At 49.1% G+C, this 19,219-nt stretch overlaps 2 protein-coding genes across 2 annotated transcripts in view; both read right to left on the reverse strand.

The window, feature by feature from the left end:
• Nucleotides 1-7,067, reverse strand: part of LOC129715042 (unconventional myosin-Id-like) — a 106,970-nt gene extending 99,903 nt beyond the window's left edge. The window contains 2 exon segments of the mRNA XM_055664875.1: nt 634-842; nt 6,727-7,067. Coding sequence (XP_055520850.1) covers nt 634-842; nt 6,727-6,821 — 304 coding nt within the window. The 5' untranslated portion in view covers nt 6,822-7,067.
• The window catches only part of LOC129715045 (RNA-binding protein 43-like), a 260,957-nt gene that overhangs the window by 220,133 nt on the left and 21,605 nt on the right, over nt 1-19,219 (reverse strand). The window lies entirely within an intron of this gene.

Here is a 19,219-nt window from a genome sequence, read left to right on the forward strand (position 1 = left end):
TTGTACACTCTGGAATTTAGATGGATGAAAGGGGATCTTATTGAAACATATAAGATTGTTAAGAATTTGGACACGCAAGAGACAGGAAACATGTTCCCAATGTTGGGGGAGTCCAGAACCAGGGGCCACAGTTTTAGAATAAGGAGTAAGCCATTTAGAACAGAGATGAGGAAAAACCTTTTCACACAGAGAGTTGTGAGTCTGAGGAATTCTCTGCCTCAGAGGGCGGTGGAGGCCGGTTCTCTTGATACTTTCAAGAGAGAGCTAGATAGGGCTCTTAAAAATAGCAGAGTCAGGGGACATGGGGAGAAGGCAGGAACGGGGTACTGATTGGGGATGATCAGCCATGATCACATTGAATGGCGGTGCTTGCTCGAAGGGCCGAATGGCCTCCTCCTGCACCTATTGTCTATTGTTTATTGATATGGGGAGAAGGCAGTAACGGGGTACTGATTGGGGATGATCAGCCATGATCACATTGAATGGTGGTGCTGGCTCGGAGGGCCAAATGGCCTACTCCTGCACCTATTGTCTATTGTCTATAGCCTGTACGTTGGTGAGAGCTGCAGGGGACATGCTGAACTTCCTAAACCTTGTCAGGACGTGGAGGCGTTGGTGTGGCTCCACTCTCACCTGAGATGACAATGCAGGTGTCCTTTGCTCTCCTCTTCATAGCTTTGTAAGCTGCGTCTGCAATGGCGTACAGGTGTGGTGGCCTTTCGTAGAGCTCCCTGCCCTTGTAGTGCTCGATCATATCTTTCCCGTACAGATCGATCTGCTGGTACGGGTTCACAGAGACGACCACCTCTCCAATGTACGTGTAAATTCTGTTCTTCTCAAACCTGCGGGAGACAAAAACAAGAATGGTTAGCACGTAACGAAAGCTTTTCACAGTACACATGACAATGAACTAAACAGCGCGGAAACAGGTCCTTTGGCCCACCGAGTCCGCGCCATCCAACGATCCCCGCACACTAAAGGGCCTGTCCCACTTAAGTGTCTTTGGCACGCAAATTAAGTAACCAACACACAACTGGACCCAGATCCAAAATTAATAATACTCGGAATATTAGAATTAACTCAAACATTTAGAATAACACAAAGAAACTTTATTGATTATAGTTTAATAACAGGAAAAAAATTAATTCTAAAATTTTGGAAAGGCTCTACGGCCCCCACAATCAAAATGTGGATTATAGAAATGACGGAGACCTTAAACGTGGAAAGAATCAGATTTTCCCTGTTGGACAAACAGGAATTATTCGTTGGAACATGGTCTCCTTTTATTGATTACTTAAAGGGTCAGAATAGTTCAGCACAGGAACCTGACTAGCACTCGGGCTAAAGAATGGATGAAATGCTATACTCTGAAATGTACGAACATATCTCGAACGATGTTTTTTATTTTAATAAATTTTCCCATTCTTCTTTAACTATCTTTTTCCTTTTTTTTGTTTTTGTTTCTCTTCTCTTTCTTTTCTTTCTTTAATTCGTCTATCTCTTTAGTTCTATCTAGTTTTTTAAAAAAAGGAAGAAAAAGGCAAAAAGTATTGGAGACAATGTAATAATAACTGACAATATTATCAATTTAAAAATGTAAGACAGTAATGATGTAATAGGTTATGTACCTATCTCCAATAAAAAATATTTTCAAAAAAAAAAAAAAATTACGCGACCTCGTGGTGAACGAAAATCTTCGCGCGCCAACGGCCTGTCGTGTAACTGACGGCCAAAGTGGGACAGGCCCAAGACCCTGGCGTAACACAACGTCTCACCTCCAACAGCAGCAGAAGCCGGCAAACGATCGCCTAGGGCTCACGGCCGTTGCGTTCCGGATCCGCCCCCACTACTACTCCCAGAGCGGGGCCAAGAAAATTGAAGGTAGACACAAAATGCTGGAGTAACTCAGCGGGACCGGCAGCATCTCTGGAGAGAACCAATGGGTGACGTTTCGGGTCAAGACCCTTCTTTCAGACTGAAGAAGAGTCTCGACCGGAAATACCACCCATTGCTTCTCTCCAGAGATGCTGCCGGTCCCGCTGAGTCACTCCAGCATTTGTGCCTATCTTCAAATGACATCACTACGCCAGTCCCCACGGCTGTGTGTACGCATGAAATCACGCGCGACCTTCGCGGGACCGTCGCGGTTCAACGCGATCACGAGGTCACGTAATTAGCGTGCCAAGGGCTCGCAAGTGGAACAGGGGCTTAACACTATCCTACACACACTAGGGGCAATCGTACATTTACACCAAGCCAATTAACCTACAAACCTGTACGTCTTTGAAGTGTGGGAGGAAACCGAAGGTCTCAAGCTAAACTCAAGACAGACACAAAATGCTGGAGCAACTCAGCGGGACGGGCAGCATCTCTGGAGAGGAACGGGTGGCATTTCGGGTACAGACCCTTCTTCAGATCGAGAGTCAGAGGGGGGAGGGAGGTGGAGAGATATGGATGGGCAAGGTGTGAAAACGAGGGATCAAAGGGGACGAAGTTCAAGGAAAATGTAGATTAGATCATTGTTAGCTGAGGGGAAGGTGACAACGAGGCGTATAAAGATAAAATTTAATCAGGAGGCCAATCAGACTGGTCAGAGAACTAGGAAGGGGGAGGGATGGAGGGAGAGGGAAAGCAAGAGTCACTTGGTGAGAGAAGTCGATATTAATACCCGCTGGTAGGCGGTTGAACTAAGACCAAAGATGAAAAGGCAGAAGGTATGAGACGTTTAGTTTAAGAAAGAACTGCAGTTGCTGGAAAAATCGAAGGTGGACAAAAATGCTGGAGAAACACAGCGGGTGAGGCAGCATCCATGGAACGAAGGAATACGCGACGTTTCGGGTCGATCCTTCTTCAGACTGATGTGGAAGTGGGGGGGGGGGGGGAAGAGAAATGAGGGATGAGTGAGGGAGTTATAAGTACCAGAGGACATAGGTTTAAAGTGAGGGGGGTCATAGGAACCTGAGACAGTAGACAATAGACAATAGGCAATGCAGGAGTAGGCCATTCGGCCCTTCGAGCCAGCACCGCCATTCAATGTGATCATGGCTGATCATCCCCAATCAGTACCCCATTCCTGCCTTCTCCCCATATCCCCTGACTCCGCTATCTTTAAGAGCCCTATCCAGCTCTCTCTTGAAAGTATCCAGAGAACCGGCCTCCACCCCCCTCTGAGGCAGAGAATTCCACAGACTCACAACTCTCTGTGTGAAAAAGTGTTTCCTCGTCTCCATTCTAAATGGCTTTACCCCTTATTCTTAAACTGTGGCCCCTGGTTCTGGACTCCCCCAACATCGGGAACATGTTTCCTGCCTCTAGCCTGTCCAAACCCTTAATATTGAATATATTGAATTGAATATCGAATATTTATTACATGTCATTTGAACCTCAGTGAGGCTCAAAACGAAACTCCGTTTCCACAGCCATACAAACAGAGGCAATTCCTACAAGATACACACACAATTCAATTTACACAAATATCCATCACAGTGAATCTCCTCCTCACTGTGATGGAAGGCAAAGTCTTTTCTCTCCCCTGCACCATTTTTCTCCCGATGTTGAAGCCCCAGGCGGGCGATGGTAAGTCCCACGGCCATTTTAGGCCGCGCCGGGCGATGTACGGCCCTGCTCCAGGCCCAAAAGTCACAAAGTTTGAGCCCCCGGCGGGCGTTCGAATGTCCCGCGGCAATTAAAGCCGCGCAGGGCGATGTACGGCCCCGCTCCGTGTCGTTCCAACCCCGCGACACGGGCTGGAGAAGTCGCGTTGCGGGAGCTCCGGGAAAGCGGTCTCCCACCCGGACCCACGAGCTCCCGATGTCCCAGTCCACCGGACCTGCGGCTGTAGTTGGAGCCTCCGAGCTCCGGGGTCAGGCCGCAGCAGCGAGCCACCACCGCTCCCCACGCTCCGAGGCCAGCCAGCCCCACGATGGTGAGTCCGCAGCTCCGCAGGCTCCGGGACTGAAGCCCCCAGGTCGATCAGGCTGGAGGCCGCTCCACAGTGCTAGGCCCCAACGACAACGGAGACCCGACAGGGAAAAGGTCGGGTCTCCCGTGCACGGGAAGAGATTTTTAAATGTTTTCCCCTCCCCCTACGCCACCCACATATACAGAGGCTTAAGGTAGCATACAATGATGCAATGAGGTTGCTACTTCGTGTCTCTAGGTGGCATAGTGCCAGTCAATTGTTTGTGTCCACTGGAGTGCCAACCTGTGAGGCACTCTTAAGACAGCTGATGTTTAGTTTTATGTGTCGCCTGGACAAGTCAGAGAATCACATAATTGAAGCCTTAGTCAGCCCTCTGAAAAGCTGCTATAGATTCACTTCTAGGCTAAGATGGCATTGGTGCAATAGCTTATATATATTTTAGGCTAATATGCAATTTCTTAATGTATCTTTGTAATTCTTTGTACTGTTTGATGTGTATATGGACCTGTGTCTGAAATAAAGCTTTAATATACGCAGTTAAAAACACTATTAAAAAACACAAACAACTACATTTAACTAGACAAATTTTTTTTTAAAAAGACAGACAGGCTCCAGCTGCCACGCCCACACCCAATAATAATTTTATATGTTTCAATGCGACCCCTCTCATCCTTCTAAACTCCAAAGTGTACAAGCCCAGCTGCTCCATTCTCTCAGCATATGACAGTCCCGCCATCCCGGGAATTAACCTATAACTATAACAACATTTAAAAGACAATGGGACAGATATACGGAGGGTATGTTTCTGTGCTGTGTGACTACACAGCTCTCTACAACCTTTCATCTACCCTGTCTATTTCACCGCATTCTCGATGGAATCTGACTCAAAATGTCACCAATAATGGTCATCCTGGTTGTTCCATTTCGGTGCATTTCATCCACGTCTCACATGGAGGCATCGTCTTCCAGCACAGAATCAGGCCCTTCGGCCCAACTTGTCCACACCGACCAACATGCCCCATCTACACCAGTCCCCACCTGCCTGCGTTTGGTCCATATCCCTCCAAACCTGTCCTATCCATGCACCCGTCTAAATGTTTCTTAAACGTTGGGATAGTCCCAGCCTCAACTACCTCCTCCAGCAGCTGGTTCCATACACCCACCACCCTCGGTGTGAAAAAGTTACCCCTCAGGTTCCTATTAAATCTTTCCCCCCTCACTTTGCGCACTCTGAGAGGGGATCTCATTGAAACATATAAGATTGTTAAGGGCTTGGACACACTAGAGGCAAGAAACATGCTCCTGCCAAGATCACATTGAAAGGCAGTGCTAGTACGAAGGGCCGAATGGCCTACTCCTGCACCTATTGTCTATTGTCTATTTTGGATGGTCAGCCATGATCACATTGAATGACGGTGCTGGCTCAAAGGGCCGAATGGCCTACTCCTGCACCTATTGTCTATTGTCTATAGTCCCTGCCTCAACTACCTCCTCAGGCAGCTCGTTCCATACAGCCATATATGTGAAAAAGTTCCCTTTCAAATCTTTCCCCTCTCATCTTAAACCTATGCCCGCCAGTTCTTAATTGCTCTACATTGAGCAAAACAACTGTGCATTCAGCCAATCTATGTTTGATACACCTCTATAAGATCCCCCCTCAGCCTCCTGCGCTCAAAGCTGCCAACCTGCCTGCACAACCTCTCCCTGTAGCTCAGGCCCTCAAGTCCTGGCAACATCTTCGCTAATCCCACTCTTTTCATCTCAACAACATCCTTCCTGTAGCAGGGCGACCAAAACTGAACACAATACTCTAAATATGGTCTCACCAATGTCCTGTACAACTGCGGCAGCGGTAGAGTTGCTGCCTCACAGCGAATGCAGCGCCGTGGACCCGGGTTTGATCCCGACTACGGGCGCTGTCTGTACGGAGTTTGTACGTTCTCCCCGTGACCTGCGTGGGTTTTCTCCGAGATCTTCGGTTTCCTCCCACACTCCAAAGACGTGGAGGCTTGTAGGTTAATTGGCCTGGTGTATGTGTAAAAATTGTTCCTAATGGGTTTAGGACAGGGGTTCGCTGGTTGGCGCAGACCCAGTGGGCCGAAGGGCCTGTTTCCACACTGTATCTCTAAACTAAATGAAACTAAACTCTATCAACCCTTCATCAGCCCACCTGATTGTGGTTAGTTTGACCGGCCCATTCCAATACACAATAGACAATAGGTGCAGGAGTAGGCCATTCGGCCCTTAGAGCCAGCACCTCCATTCAATGTGATCATGGCTGATCATACATAGAAACATAGAAAATAGATGCAGGAGTAGGCCATTCGGCCCTTCGAGCCTGCACCGCCATTCGATATGATCAGGGCTGATCATCCAACTCAGTATCCCATCCCTGACTTCTCTCCATACCCTCTGATCCACAAGGGCCACATCTAACTCCCTCTTAAATATAGCCAATGAACTGTCCTCAACTACCTTCTGTGGCAGAGAATTCCACAGATTCACCACTCTCTGTGTGAAAAAAAATGATTTTCTCATCTCGGTCCTAAAAGACTTCCCTCTTATCCTTTAGCTGTGACCCCTTGTTCTGGACTTCCCCAACATCGGGAACAATCTTCCCGCATCTAGCCTGTCCAACCCCTTAAGAATTCTGTAAGTTTCTATAAGATCCCCCCTCAGTCTTCTAAATTCTAGAGTGTATCATCCACAATCAGTACCCCGTTCCTGCCCAGAGTCCCCACCCCCCCCCACCGTGAACGGGCGGCCGTGACCCTGCCCCCTCCCCCCCCCCGCCCGACTCTCACCTGACTCTCAGATTGGCCAGGAACTCCTCGGCGGTGAGACGGTCCAACAGGACAAAGTCGGCTTTGCCGTACTCCGAGCTTTCCTGCTCAGCCATCGTCTTTCACAAGCAAGAGCGCGTTGAGCGGGCGGCGTGAGGAAGTGGTGTGAGCTCAGCACCGCCGCCGCCTTCCCTTAAACCCCCGCCGGCCGGCCTTGCAATCACCCGGATAAGCCAGCGGCCTCCAATCAGCAACAAGGCGTCTCACAAACCCACAGATTGTGGTCGCTGGCAGTTTCCTCTCAAGCACCCGGCCTTAGGTTCAGCGACAGACTCGTCGAAGCTGCAACCTCGCTGTGACGAAACAACCCTGATGTCAAGGTCGAAGGCAGAGACACAAAAACGCTGCAGTAACTCAGCGGGACCGGCAGCAGCATCTCTGGAGAGAAGGAATGGGTGACGTTCCAGGCTGAGACTCTCCCCCTTAATCCTCTTTGTGCAGGGTTACCACACAAAGAGTTTAACATTGAACATTAGTCTAGTTTAGTGTTGTTTAGTGTAGTTGAGTTTAGGTAATGTTGCTCTAGGCCCTGACAATGTTCCCCCCTCTACTCTTAAGCTCTGTGCCAAACAGCTAGTACCGGTATATACAGGCATTTTTAACATAGAAATAGAAATTAGGTGCAGGAGTAGGCCATTCGGCCCTTCGAGCCTGCACCGCCATTCAATATGATCATGGCTGATCATCCAACTCAGTATCCCGTACCTGCCTTCTCTCCATACCCCCTGATCCCCTTAGACACAAGGGCCACATCTAACTCCCTCTTAAATATAGCCAATGAACTGGCCTCAACTACCCTCTGTGGCAGAGAGTTCCAGAGATTCACCACTCTCTGCGTGAAAAAAGTTCTTCTCATCTCGGTTTTAAAGGATTTCCCCTTTATCCTTAAGCTGTGACCCCTTGTCCTGGAACATGTACTGTCCCTGCCTGCTTCAAAGTCTCCACTATTGTCCCTGTACCCAAAAAGGCAAGGATTACTTGTCTTAATGACTACAGGCCTGTTGCACTGACCTCTGTAGTCATGAAGACACTCGAAAGGCTTGTGCTGGAAAAATATCACAAACCCCCATGGACGCTCCTCAGTTTGCATATGGGGCCAATAGATCTGTGGATGATGCAGTCAACCTGGGCCTGCACTTCATCCTCCAGCACCTAGACCTCCAGGGGACCTATGCGAGGATCCTGTTTGTTGATTTTAGCTCTGCATTCAACACCATTGTGCCAGAGCTCCTACACTCTAAACTTTCCGAGTTGACTGTGCCTGAACCCCTCTGTCGATGGATCACCAGCTTCCTGACTGACAGGAAGCAGTACATGAGGTGGGGAAAGCACATCTTGGACCCCCAAACACTCAGCAAGGCTGCGTACTCTCCCCTCTCCTCTACTCTCTCTACACCAACGACTGCACCTCCACTGATTCCTCTGTCAAGCTTCTCAAGTTTGCGGACGACACAACCCTGATTGGACTGATCCAGGATGGGGAGGAATCTGCCTACAGACAGGAAGTGACACAGCTGGCGTCCTGGTGCCATCGCAACAACCTAGAGCTCAATGCTCTTAAGACAGTGGAATTGATTGTAAACTTTAGGAGAGCTCCTCCTCCCCTCACCCCACTCACTTTCAAAAACACCACAGTCACGTCTTTCATGGGAACCATCATCTCCAAGGACCTTAAGTGGGGGGCCACCATCGACTCCACAGTCAAAAAGGCACAACAGAGGATGTACTTCCTACGGCAGATGAGGAAGCACAATCTGCCACAGGCAATGATGGTCCAATTCTACACGGCCATCGTAGAGTCTGTCCTCACCTTCTCCATCGTGGTCTGGTTTGGCTCAGGCACCAAGCACGACACCTGGAGGCTGCAGCGAATCGTCCGATCAGCTGAGAAGTTATTGGCTGCAACCTTCCCTCCATTGATGAGCTGTACACTGCAAGGGCCAGGAAGCGAGTGGGCAAGATCATCTCTGACCCCTCTCACCCTGGCCACAAACTCTTTGAATCACTTCCCTCCGGAAGGCGACTCCGGACTGTCAAAGCTGCCACAGCCAGACATAAAAACAGTTTTGTATCCACGAGTAGTTGCTCTACTCAACAGCCAAAAATCTGTAGCCTCCCTTTGATCTGGTATTTTGTTGGTTCACATGCTTGATCAATGGTGTTTTATCATTAATGTTTTATTATTATTAATGTTTAGTGTTTTCTGAGTCATTCCTAACTGTCACTGTATGTCACGTTGTTACTTGTGGGCGGAGCACCAAGGCAAATTCCTTGTATGTGAATACTTGGCCAATAAACTTACTTACTTACTTACTTACTTTAGTTTAGTTGAATTGAGTTTACTTGAGTTTAGTTTTTTTCATAAGTGTCATAGAGTCATATAACCATATAACAATTACAGCACGGAAACAGGCCATCTCGGCCCTACAAGTCCGTGCCGAACAATTATTTTCCCTTAGTCCCACCTGCCTGCACTCATACCAAAACCCTCCATTCCCTTCTCATCCATATGCCTATCCAATTTATTTTTAAATGATAACAACAAACCTGCCTCCACCACTTCCACTGGAAGCTCATTCCACACCGCTACCACTCTCTGAGTAAAGAAGTTCCCCCTCATGTTACCCCTAAACTTCTGTCCCTTAATTCTGAAGTCATATCCTCTTGTTTGAATCTTCCCTATTCTCAAAGGGAAAAGCTGATCCACATCAACTCTGTCTATCCCTCTCATCATTTTAAAGACCTCTATCAAGTCCCCCCTTAACCTTCTGCGCTCCAGAGAATAAAGACCTAACTTATTCAACCTATCTCTGTAACTTAGTTGTTGAAACCCAGGCAACATTCTAGTAAATCTCCTCTGTACTCTCTCTATTTTGTTGACATCCTTCCTATAATTGGGCGACCAAAATTGTACACCATACTCCAGATTTGGTCTCACCAATGCCTTGTACAATTTTAACATTACATCCCAGCTTCTATACTCAATGCTCTGATTTATAAAGGCTAGCATACCAAAAGCTTTCTTTACCACCCTATCTATATGAGATTCCACCTTCAAGGAACTATGCACGGTTATTCCCAGATCCCTCTGTTCAACTGTATTCTTCAATTCCCTTCCATTTACCATGTACGTCCTATTTTGATTTGTCCTGCCAGGGTGTAGCACCTCACATTTATCAGCATTAAACTCCATCTGCCATCTTTCAGCCCATTCTTCCAAATGGCCTAATTCACTCTGTTTAGTTTAGTTCAGTTAGAAACAACTGGGGGATCTTGGTTGGTATGGCAATGATGGGCCGAAGGGCCTGTTTCCATGCTGTAGACCCCATGAATAATTCAATTATATTTTTTCATCACATGTACCTTGGTACAATGAATTGTGTAGCAAGGAACTGCAGATGCTGGTTTAAACTGAAGATAGACACAATATGCTGTAGTAACTCAGCGGGACAGGCAGCATCTCCAGAGAGAAGGAATGGGGTGATGTTTCGGGCCAGGGCCCTTGTTCAGACTAAATGCTTTGTTTAGCATCCAACCCATAGGAACATAGAAAATAGGTCCAGGAGTAGGCCATTCGGCCCTTCGAGCCAGCACCGCAAGTTTAGTTGAGTTGAGTTTAAGTTTAGTTACGTTTTGTTTCGAGGTACAGCGGAGAATCCAAGGCTACCAGGCAGTGGCATTAAGATGAGGCAGGGACCGTGGTGAGGACCTAAGGTCATAAGTGATAGGAGCACCATTAGGCCATTCGGCCCATCAAGTTTACTCCGCCATTCAATCATGGCTGATCTATCTCCCCCTCCTAACCCCATTCTCCTGCCTTCTCCCCATATCCCCTGACTCCGCTATCTTTAAGAGCCCTATCTAGCTCTCTCTTGAAAGTATCCAGAGAACCGGCCTCCACCGCCCTCTGAGGCAGAGAATTCCACAGACTCACAACTCTATGTGTGAAAAAGTGTTTCCTCATCTCCGTTCTAAATGGCTTACCCTTAATTCTTAGACTGTGTGGCACCTGGTTCTGGACTCCCCCAATATCGGGAACATGTTTCCTGCCTCTAGTGAGTCCAAACCCTTAATAATCTTATATGTTTCAATAAGTTCCCCTCTCATCCTTCTGAACTCCAGAGTGTACAAGCCCAGCTGCTCCATTCTCCGATATGATCACATTGAAGGGCCGAATGGCCTACTCCTGCGCCTATAGTCTGTTGTCTATTGATATGAGAATGTCTACTCCTGGGCTTTCCGCTGGCTGGCTGGCTAGCACACAGCAAAAGCTTTTCACTGTAACGCCTTGTACGTGACAGCAAACTGGTCCTATTTCTCACGCCCTTGAATTATTTTGGCATGCAGAAAGCAAGCTCTGTGCAAATTAAAGATGCCTCTACATGGAATTGTCTGAGACAACACCTCCTTTATCTTATCTCTGACCACAATTTTCTACTAAATGTTGTGTCATTCAATCTTGCACCATTAAAATGAAAACAGGATGTTGCCACCTCATGAATCATTATTTTATTTTTAATCCAAAGGCTAACAAACGGATATCTCATAATTAGGCCATTCGGCCCAGCAAGTCTACCCCGCCATTCAATCATGGCTGATCTATCTCTCCCTCTCAACCCCATTCTCCTGCCTTCTCCCGATAGCCCTCTGACACCCGTACTAATCGAGAATCTGTCTATCTCTGCCTTGAAAATCTCCACTGACTTGGCCTCCACACAGCCTTCTGTGGCAAAGGATTCCACAGATTCACCACCCTCTGACTAAAGAAATTCCTCCTCATCCCCTTCCTAAAGGAACGTCCTTTAATTCTGAGGCTATGACCTCTAGTCCTAGACTCTCCCACTAGTGGAAACATCCTCTCCATATCTATCACATCACTGACTATCTACACATCACTGACTTGGCCTCCACAGACCTCAGTGACAAAGGCGGAAGGGAGGAGGGGGAGGGAGGGAGGGAGAGAGGGGGAAGGGGTGGGAGGGAGAGAGGGGGAGGGAGGGAGGGAGGGAGGGAGGGAGGAGAGGGAGGGAGGGAGGGAAGGAGAGAGGGAAAGGTGAGGGAGGAGGGAGGGAGGAGGGAGGGAGGGGGGGGGGGAGGGAGGGAGGGGGATAGGGAGGGAGGGAGGGAGGAGGGAGAGATGCCTGAGGTCTGGAGGGGGGAGGAGGGAGGGAGGGAGGGAGGGGGAGGGGGATGAGAGAGAGGGAAAGAGTGAGGGAGGGAGGGAGAGGGAGGGAGGGAGAGAGAGAGAGAGGGAGGGAGGGAGGGAGAGAGGTAGAGAGGGAAGGAGGGGGAGGGAGGAGGGGAGGGAGAGAGGGAGAGAGTGAGGGAGAGAGGGGGAGAGAGGGAGAGGGGGAGGTAGAGGGAGGGAGGGAGAGGGAGAGAGGGAGGGAGAGAGGGAGAAGGAGGGAGGAGAGGGATGGGAACGAGAGATGGAGGGAGGGAGTGAATAAGGGAGGGAGGGAGAGAAAAAAGGGAGGAAGAGGGATGAAGAGAGGGGAGGGGAGGAGGGATAGAGTGAGAGGGGAGGGAGGGAGGGAGAGGGAGAGGAGGGAGGGAGGGGGAGGGAGGGAGGGGGGGAGAGAGAGGGGGAGAGGGGGAGAAAGAGAGAGGAGAGAGGGAGGGAGGGAGGGAGAGGGAGGGAGGGAGGAAGAAGGAGGAAGGGAGGGAGGCTCTTTCAGAAGACCATTTTCCACGAGAGAGAGGTTTCTAGGAGATGTTGGATAGACTTGGATTTCTTTCTCTGGAGCGTCAGAGATTGAGGAGGGACCGGGTAGAAGTCTATAACTTTATGCGAGGCGTAGATAGGGTAGACAGTCAGAACCTTGTTCCCAGGGTGAAAATGTCAAAGACCAGAGGGCACAGTTTGAAGGAGAGAGGGGAAATGTTTCAAGGAACTGCAGATGCTGGTGTACACTGCAGACACAAAGTGCTGGAGTAACACTCAGCAGGCCAGGCAGCATCACCAGGGAGAAGATGGGTGACGTTTTGGGTCGGGATCCTTCTTCAGATCTCCTTCCAAAGGAGATGTAGGGGGGGAAAGTTTTTTTACACAGAGGGTGGTGGGTGCCTGGAACGTGCTGCCTGGGGTGGTGGTGGAAGCAGATACGATAGTGGGGTTTAAGAGGCTTTTGGATGGGTACATGGAGGGATATGGATCACGTTAGGGAAGACAAGATTAGGCTAACGACATCATGTTCAGCACAGACCTTGTGGGCCGAAGGGCCTGTTCCTGTTCTATGTTCTATTATTGACAAGACACAAAATACCATACAAACTATTTGAGCAAGGGTGGCGAAGTGGTGGAGTTGCTGCCTTAAACCCCTTTTTCACGGGGCGACTTGACGCAAGAGTTAACCAAAGTTGAACATCGTGGGAACCTCTTGCGATAACCGTACGGCATTCGTGGACCACCGTGGCGCTAACGGCAGGTACTCGTGTAACTTAGTGACTCGGGAGAAAATTCAAACAAGCTTGAATTTCTCCAAGAGTGACTTGTAGACTTGTGGTTGAATATTGCAACATTATATGCATGTAGTGGCCAGTGCAATATCCGTACTGACTCTTGCGTGTACCGTGGGAACTCCTGCGAACGGTAAACCCGGAAGCTGGACGGAGGGGACAGAAGGCGAGTAAAAATTGTCTTCTGTGCGATTGAATTTAAAAAATAAAGATTTGAATCCGCATATGGACATCAACTTATTCATGAGTTATGTTAATGTGATTCAAGAAAATAACTATAATCTTTAAAAGGGACTTTACTGAAAGGTCCCGCATTTTTATGGTCCGTGAGAAATTTTTCACATGTACTTCTTTGAGAGATACAGCTCGGAATCCTCGCCGACCAGCGATCGATGCCTTTCCGAAGCAGGGTCCGGAACGCTACCAATCAATGTTCTCCAGAGACCCGTGTAAAGGAGTGAACTGCACATGCTGGTTTAAAATGAAGACAGACACAAAAAGCTGGAGTAACTCAGCGAGTCAAGCAGCATCTCTGGAGAAAAATAGGTGATGTTTCGGGACGAGACACATCTTCAGACTCAATTCCGATTAGGATGTCTGAAGAAGGGTTCCGATTCGAATCGCCACCTATTCTTTTTCTCCAGAGATGCTGCCTGACCCGCTGACTTACTCCAGCTATTTATGTTTTTCTTCCCAGATCTGACTTAACTGCTGAGTTACACCAACATTTTGTGTCCGTGTTCACTATGAACATTGAATTATTTAATTTTAGGTAACTACACTCTCTCTCTCTCTCTCCCCCGCCCCACCCCCTCCTGCCCCCCCCCCCCCTCCCCCATGCAGTAAATGTCGGTTAACCAGTCCAAGGTTTGCAACGATGGTTCCCTCTTGGGATCACACTATCCCTAGCCAACAATTGGCATATCAGGGAACCAAATATAGACATAAAGTGCTGGAGTGACTCAGTGGGTCAGGCAGCATCTCTGGAGGAAAGGGTTAGGCGACATTTTGGGTCGGGACCCCTCTTCAAAATACCCTGCTGAGGTCATCTGTTGTTGGCCCTGATTTGGCCCGGTCTTTTCTTGCTTCCAGTTCCCCCCTACAATCATCCCGAAGAAGGGTCCCGACCAAAAATGGAATCTATTCCTTTTCTCCAGAGATGCTGCTTGGCCCGCTGAGGTACTCCAGCATTTTGTGTCGAACTTGCTGATTCAGACAGTTTTTGATTTACTCTGAAACACACGTTGGAAATTTAAACTTGGGCGCAACTAACATCGTCTTACTACCGTGGGAACTCTTTAACTCAGCGGGAAGGCAGCAGTTAATTGTTGCTCCCTTCAGTTTCCCAGGGGGTCGGGACGGGACTGGAGTTGGGAGGGAAAGGTGGGGGAGTCGAGGGAGAGGAGGGGGAGACAGATGGGGGTGTCTTCATTTACTGGCTGCGGGTGTCTGTCACTGAAACAGGCAGGTGAGATTTCACATCCACCTTGTGTGTGCCTCTCTCTCTCTCTCTCTCCCTCCCTCCCTCCCTCTCACACAGGCATGACTGGAAGAACTCCGCGGGCCAGGCAGCATTTACGGAGGGAAATGGACAGGCGACCCATTCTTCAGGCTGCCTTATGTCTCTCTCCCCCCCCAACTCCCACCCACACACGCGAATGCTGGAGAAACTCAGCGGGTGCAGCAGCATCTATGGAACGAAGGAAATAGACAACGTTTCGGCCCCGCTGCACCCGCTGAGTTTCTCCAGCATTCGTGTGTGTGGGTGGGAGTTGGGGGGAGGGGGGGGAGAGAGACATAAGGCAGCCTGAAGAATGGGTCGCCTGTCCATTTCCCTCCGTAGATGCTGCCTGGCCCGCGGAGTTCATCCATTCATGCCTGTGTGAGAGGGAGGGAGGGAGAGAGAGAGAGAGAGAGAGAGAGAGAGAGAGAGAGGCACACACAAGGTGGATGTGAAATCTCACCTGCCTGTTTCAGTGACAGACACCCACCGCCACTAAATGAAGACACCCCCATCTGTCTCCCCCTCCTCTCCCTCGACTCCCCCACCTTTCCCTCCCAACTCCAGTCCCGTCCCAAGTTCGGTCTGTGAAACGCAACACGCCAGCCCCGACAACCAGCCCGGTGGTCAGTGCCTCTCTCTCTCTCCCTCCCTCTCACACAGGATGAGAGACTCTGCCTCTGTGAGTGTACGTCTATTTCTCCCCCTCTCCCACACACAGTAAAGACCGAGTAACTGTGCTCACTCCATCTGTGTCTCCCACATACACAGTAAAACTCTGCTTTGTGTGTGTATATACCAATTCAACCAAGGGAGGATATTTATAGTGTGTGAAAAAAAAAAGTGACATCATTTGTGCCACGTGAGGATTTAATTACACTTGACAGTTTACAATGTTCATTCAAGATTTAACGGGAAAGCTCGGGAGACGGACAAGTCACTCGCACAAATAACAGAAATGCCGAGTACCGTGGGAACTCTTTGTCTACCCCCCGCGTTATATCGTGTGATATCGTGCTAGACCACGACCACTTCACTCTGGCTACATCTTGCGTCAAGTCGCCCCGTGAAAAAGGCCTATGACAGCGCCAGAGACCCAGATTTGATCCTGTCCACAGGTGCTGTTTGTGCAGAGTTTGCACGTTCTTCCCGTGACCGCGTTGGTTTTCTCTGAGATCTTCCGTTTCCTCCCACACTCCAAAGCCTCCAAATTTGTTGGCTGTCACAAAAAGCTGGAGTAACTCAGCGGGACCGGCAGCATCTCTGGAGAGAAGGAATGGGAGGCTGTCTGAAGAAGGGTCACCCGTTCCTTCTCTCCAGAGATGCTGCCGGGCCCGCTGAGTTACTCCAGCTTTATGTGTCTAACCGGTTTAAACCAACATCTGCAGTTCCTTCTTGCACGAACGTGGATTGTCACCGTGTCGTGGTGGAGAAGCTTGTGTGGTCCTGAGATCCTGAGAGCGATGCCGTCTGGAGCTACGCTCCTGGTAGGGCCACCCATGGCGGTAAGGTCGAGGGGGGAGGTCTCTGACAAAGAGCAATCCAACCAAGACCTCAACGGTGGAACAGGCGGAGGACGATGGCTGACCTTAGTGGAGCATCACAACGGCTGGGAAGGCGAATGAAGGCTGCAGCAGAAAAGGGTCTCCGGTCGTCTTGGACTCCATGCCACTGGATCCTGACCCAGATCTGTCAAGGACCGTGGGGTGGCTGTCTGTGCACCAGTCTCCCCATGTTAAACAAAGTCACGCACAGGCGTCCTCCAACCCTGGAGACTCCCATGGTCATCCATGCCCGAAGGGGGCCTAAGATGAAGTATAGAACTGTCCCTATTGTGTGCAGGATACTGTTAATGTGCGGGGATCGCTGGTCGGCGTGGACTCGGTGGGCCGAGGGGCCTGTTTCCGCGCTGTATCTCGAAACTAAACTAGATCTAAAAACTTAATGCACCAATGTTAAGTTGACTTGAAATATTTCAAAATAACAAGTGTATCTGGCTGAACCACATTGCTTCCTGAGAATGATATTGACTTACTCCAAGAAAGTATGCGTGGCGGCGCCTAACGGCAGCGGCTCGACTGCAGTCTGTCTGTCTTTTTATAAAATGTTGTCCCGTTAAGATGTATGTTTTTGGTTGTAATTTTTATTATTGTTAACTGTGTATAGGTTTATTTGCCGCTGAGGAGGGAAGACGCCTTTTCTGTCAAATCACTTCTGTCATGTCTTGAGGACATTAAGTCCTGGATGGCCCTGTCGAGTCTCCGGTGTTAATGAAAATAAGACAGAGGAGATAGCGGCGGCCCCAACCGGCTGCCGTGAACCTCCCCTTGCGGACTTGCAGTCCGCCATCACGGACGTGAAGCCGACAGTGGGAAAGCTGGGTTTTAGGATGGACCCGACTTTAAACTTCGGAGGCTCCATCAAATAGGCGCTGTGGACAGGTTAAGTCCAGCTTCTTTCACCTAAGGAAGCTGGGCGCAAGGTGAAGCCCATTCTGGGAGCGGCAGCTTTTGATACAGTAATCCGGGCCTTTATTACATCTAGGCTGGATTACTGTAACGCCCTCTATTTTGGTGTTGCTCGTTCTTCACTGGCTCGTCTCCAGTTGGTTCAGAATGCTGTTGCTCGCCTTTTAGCAGGGACTCGAAAGAGGGAGCACATATCGCCAATTCTGGCCTCCCTACACTGGCTCCTGTTGCACTTTCGAGTTCATTTTAAGATACTGTTATGGTGTTTTTAAATCTGTGAAGGGTTCGGCCCGCCTTACCTCTTTGAGCTGCTCCACCCATACGCTCCTGCCCGGTCCCTCAGGTCAGCTGGGCAGCTGCTCCTGGAGGTAACGAGGTCTAGTCGGAGGCTCATGGAGGGGATTTTGTAATCTGTTGCTGCTCCGGCACTTGCAAACACGTTGTCGTTGCACAATCAGACAAGGAAAATCACTGTCCATCTTCATTATCCAGAATTAAAACACATTTGACTCCCTGGCTTTTGACCAAGTTTATGAGACTTTGCTTAAGTTTGTGGTGTTTTTGAGTTTCTTTATTTTACATGTCTTTTCCTACTATTTCTTTTGATTGTTATTTTTGGTGTGTATTAACTTTTTTTTGTCAATGATTAGTGATGTACAGCACTTTGTTGCAACTATGTTTGTTTTTAAAGTGCTCTATAAATAAAATTATTATTATTATTATTATTATTATTATTATACTGTATGTGGGGGGGGGGGAACCATTTAATCTCTTCACTGTACGGGGAACCGACTTTTTCCCTGTCGGGTCTCCGGTGTCGTTGGGCCTAACATCGTGGAGCCGGCGGCGGCCTCCAGCCAGAACCAGCGTGAGGGCTCCAGTTGTGGAGCCTGGTGAACAGGCCCGGTGGACAGGAACATCGGGAGCTCATGGGTCCCTGGTGGGAGACCACTTTTTTGAGCTCCTGCAACGGGAACTTCTCCCACCAGAATAACGGGGTTTAAATTACTCGGAGCGGGGCCTAACATCACCCGGCGCGGCTTCAACGGCCACGGGATTTACCATCGCCCGCCGGGGGCTTTGACATCGGGAGCCCCAGTCGCCTCGACGCTGCAGTTGGTCTGCTGGACCACGGGAGAAGAACAAAGGGAAGAGATAAGACTTTGCCTTCCATCACGGTGGGGAGGTGTTGGAGACTCACTGTGTTGGATGGTTGTGTAAATTGTGTTAAGTGTGTGGCTTGGTTTTTTTTGTAATGTCATGCCTATAGGATTGCAATTTCGTTCAAGTCTTGTCTGTTTGAATGACAATAAAAGGCATTTATTCTATTCTTAAGATTATGGAAGGAATGGTGATAATCTTTGAGGGCAGTCAAGACAAGTTTATTGTCACTTGCACAAGTATAGGTACAATGAAAATCTTGCTAACTGCAGTATCACAGGCACAGTGACACAGACAACACAATACAAAATAAATTATACATAAATTAGAGAGGTAGAGGGATACAGCGTGGAAACAGACCCTAGACACTATCCTACACACACTAGGGACAATTTACATTTAATTCTCGGAGAAAACCCACGCAGGTCAAGGGGGGAAACGCACAAACTTCGAGCAGACAACACCCATCGCCAGGATCGAACCCGGGACTCGGCCACTGCGCCGTCGTGCCTCACCGTTCCTGAACCTGGTGGTGTGGGACTTTAGGCATCTGTGCCTTCTATCCGACGGCAGCAGTGAGAAGGGGGCACGGAGCAAAGAGGTCCTTCTGCAGTTGTACAGGGCCCTAGTGAGACCACACCTGGAGTATTGTGTGCAGGTTTGGTCTCCAAATTTGAGGAAGGGCATTCTTGCTATTGAGGGAGTGCAGCGTAGGTTCACCAGGTTAATTCCCGGGATGGCGGGACTGTCATATGCTGAGAGAATGGAGCGGCTGGGCTTGTATACTCTGGAGTTTAGAAGGATGAGAGGTTATCTTATTGAAACATATAAGATTATTAAAGGTTTGGACACACTGGATTCAGAA

Source organism: Leucoraja erinacea, chromosome 49 (genome assembly GCF_028641065.1).
Source record: "Leucoraja erinacea ecotype New England chromosome 49, Leri_hhj_1, whole genome shotgun sequence".
In the NCBI taxonomy this organism is placed as follows: Eukaryota; Metazoa; Chordata; class Chondrichthyes; order Rajiformes; family Rajidae; genus Leucoraja; species Leucoraja erinaceus.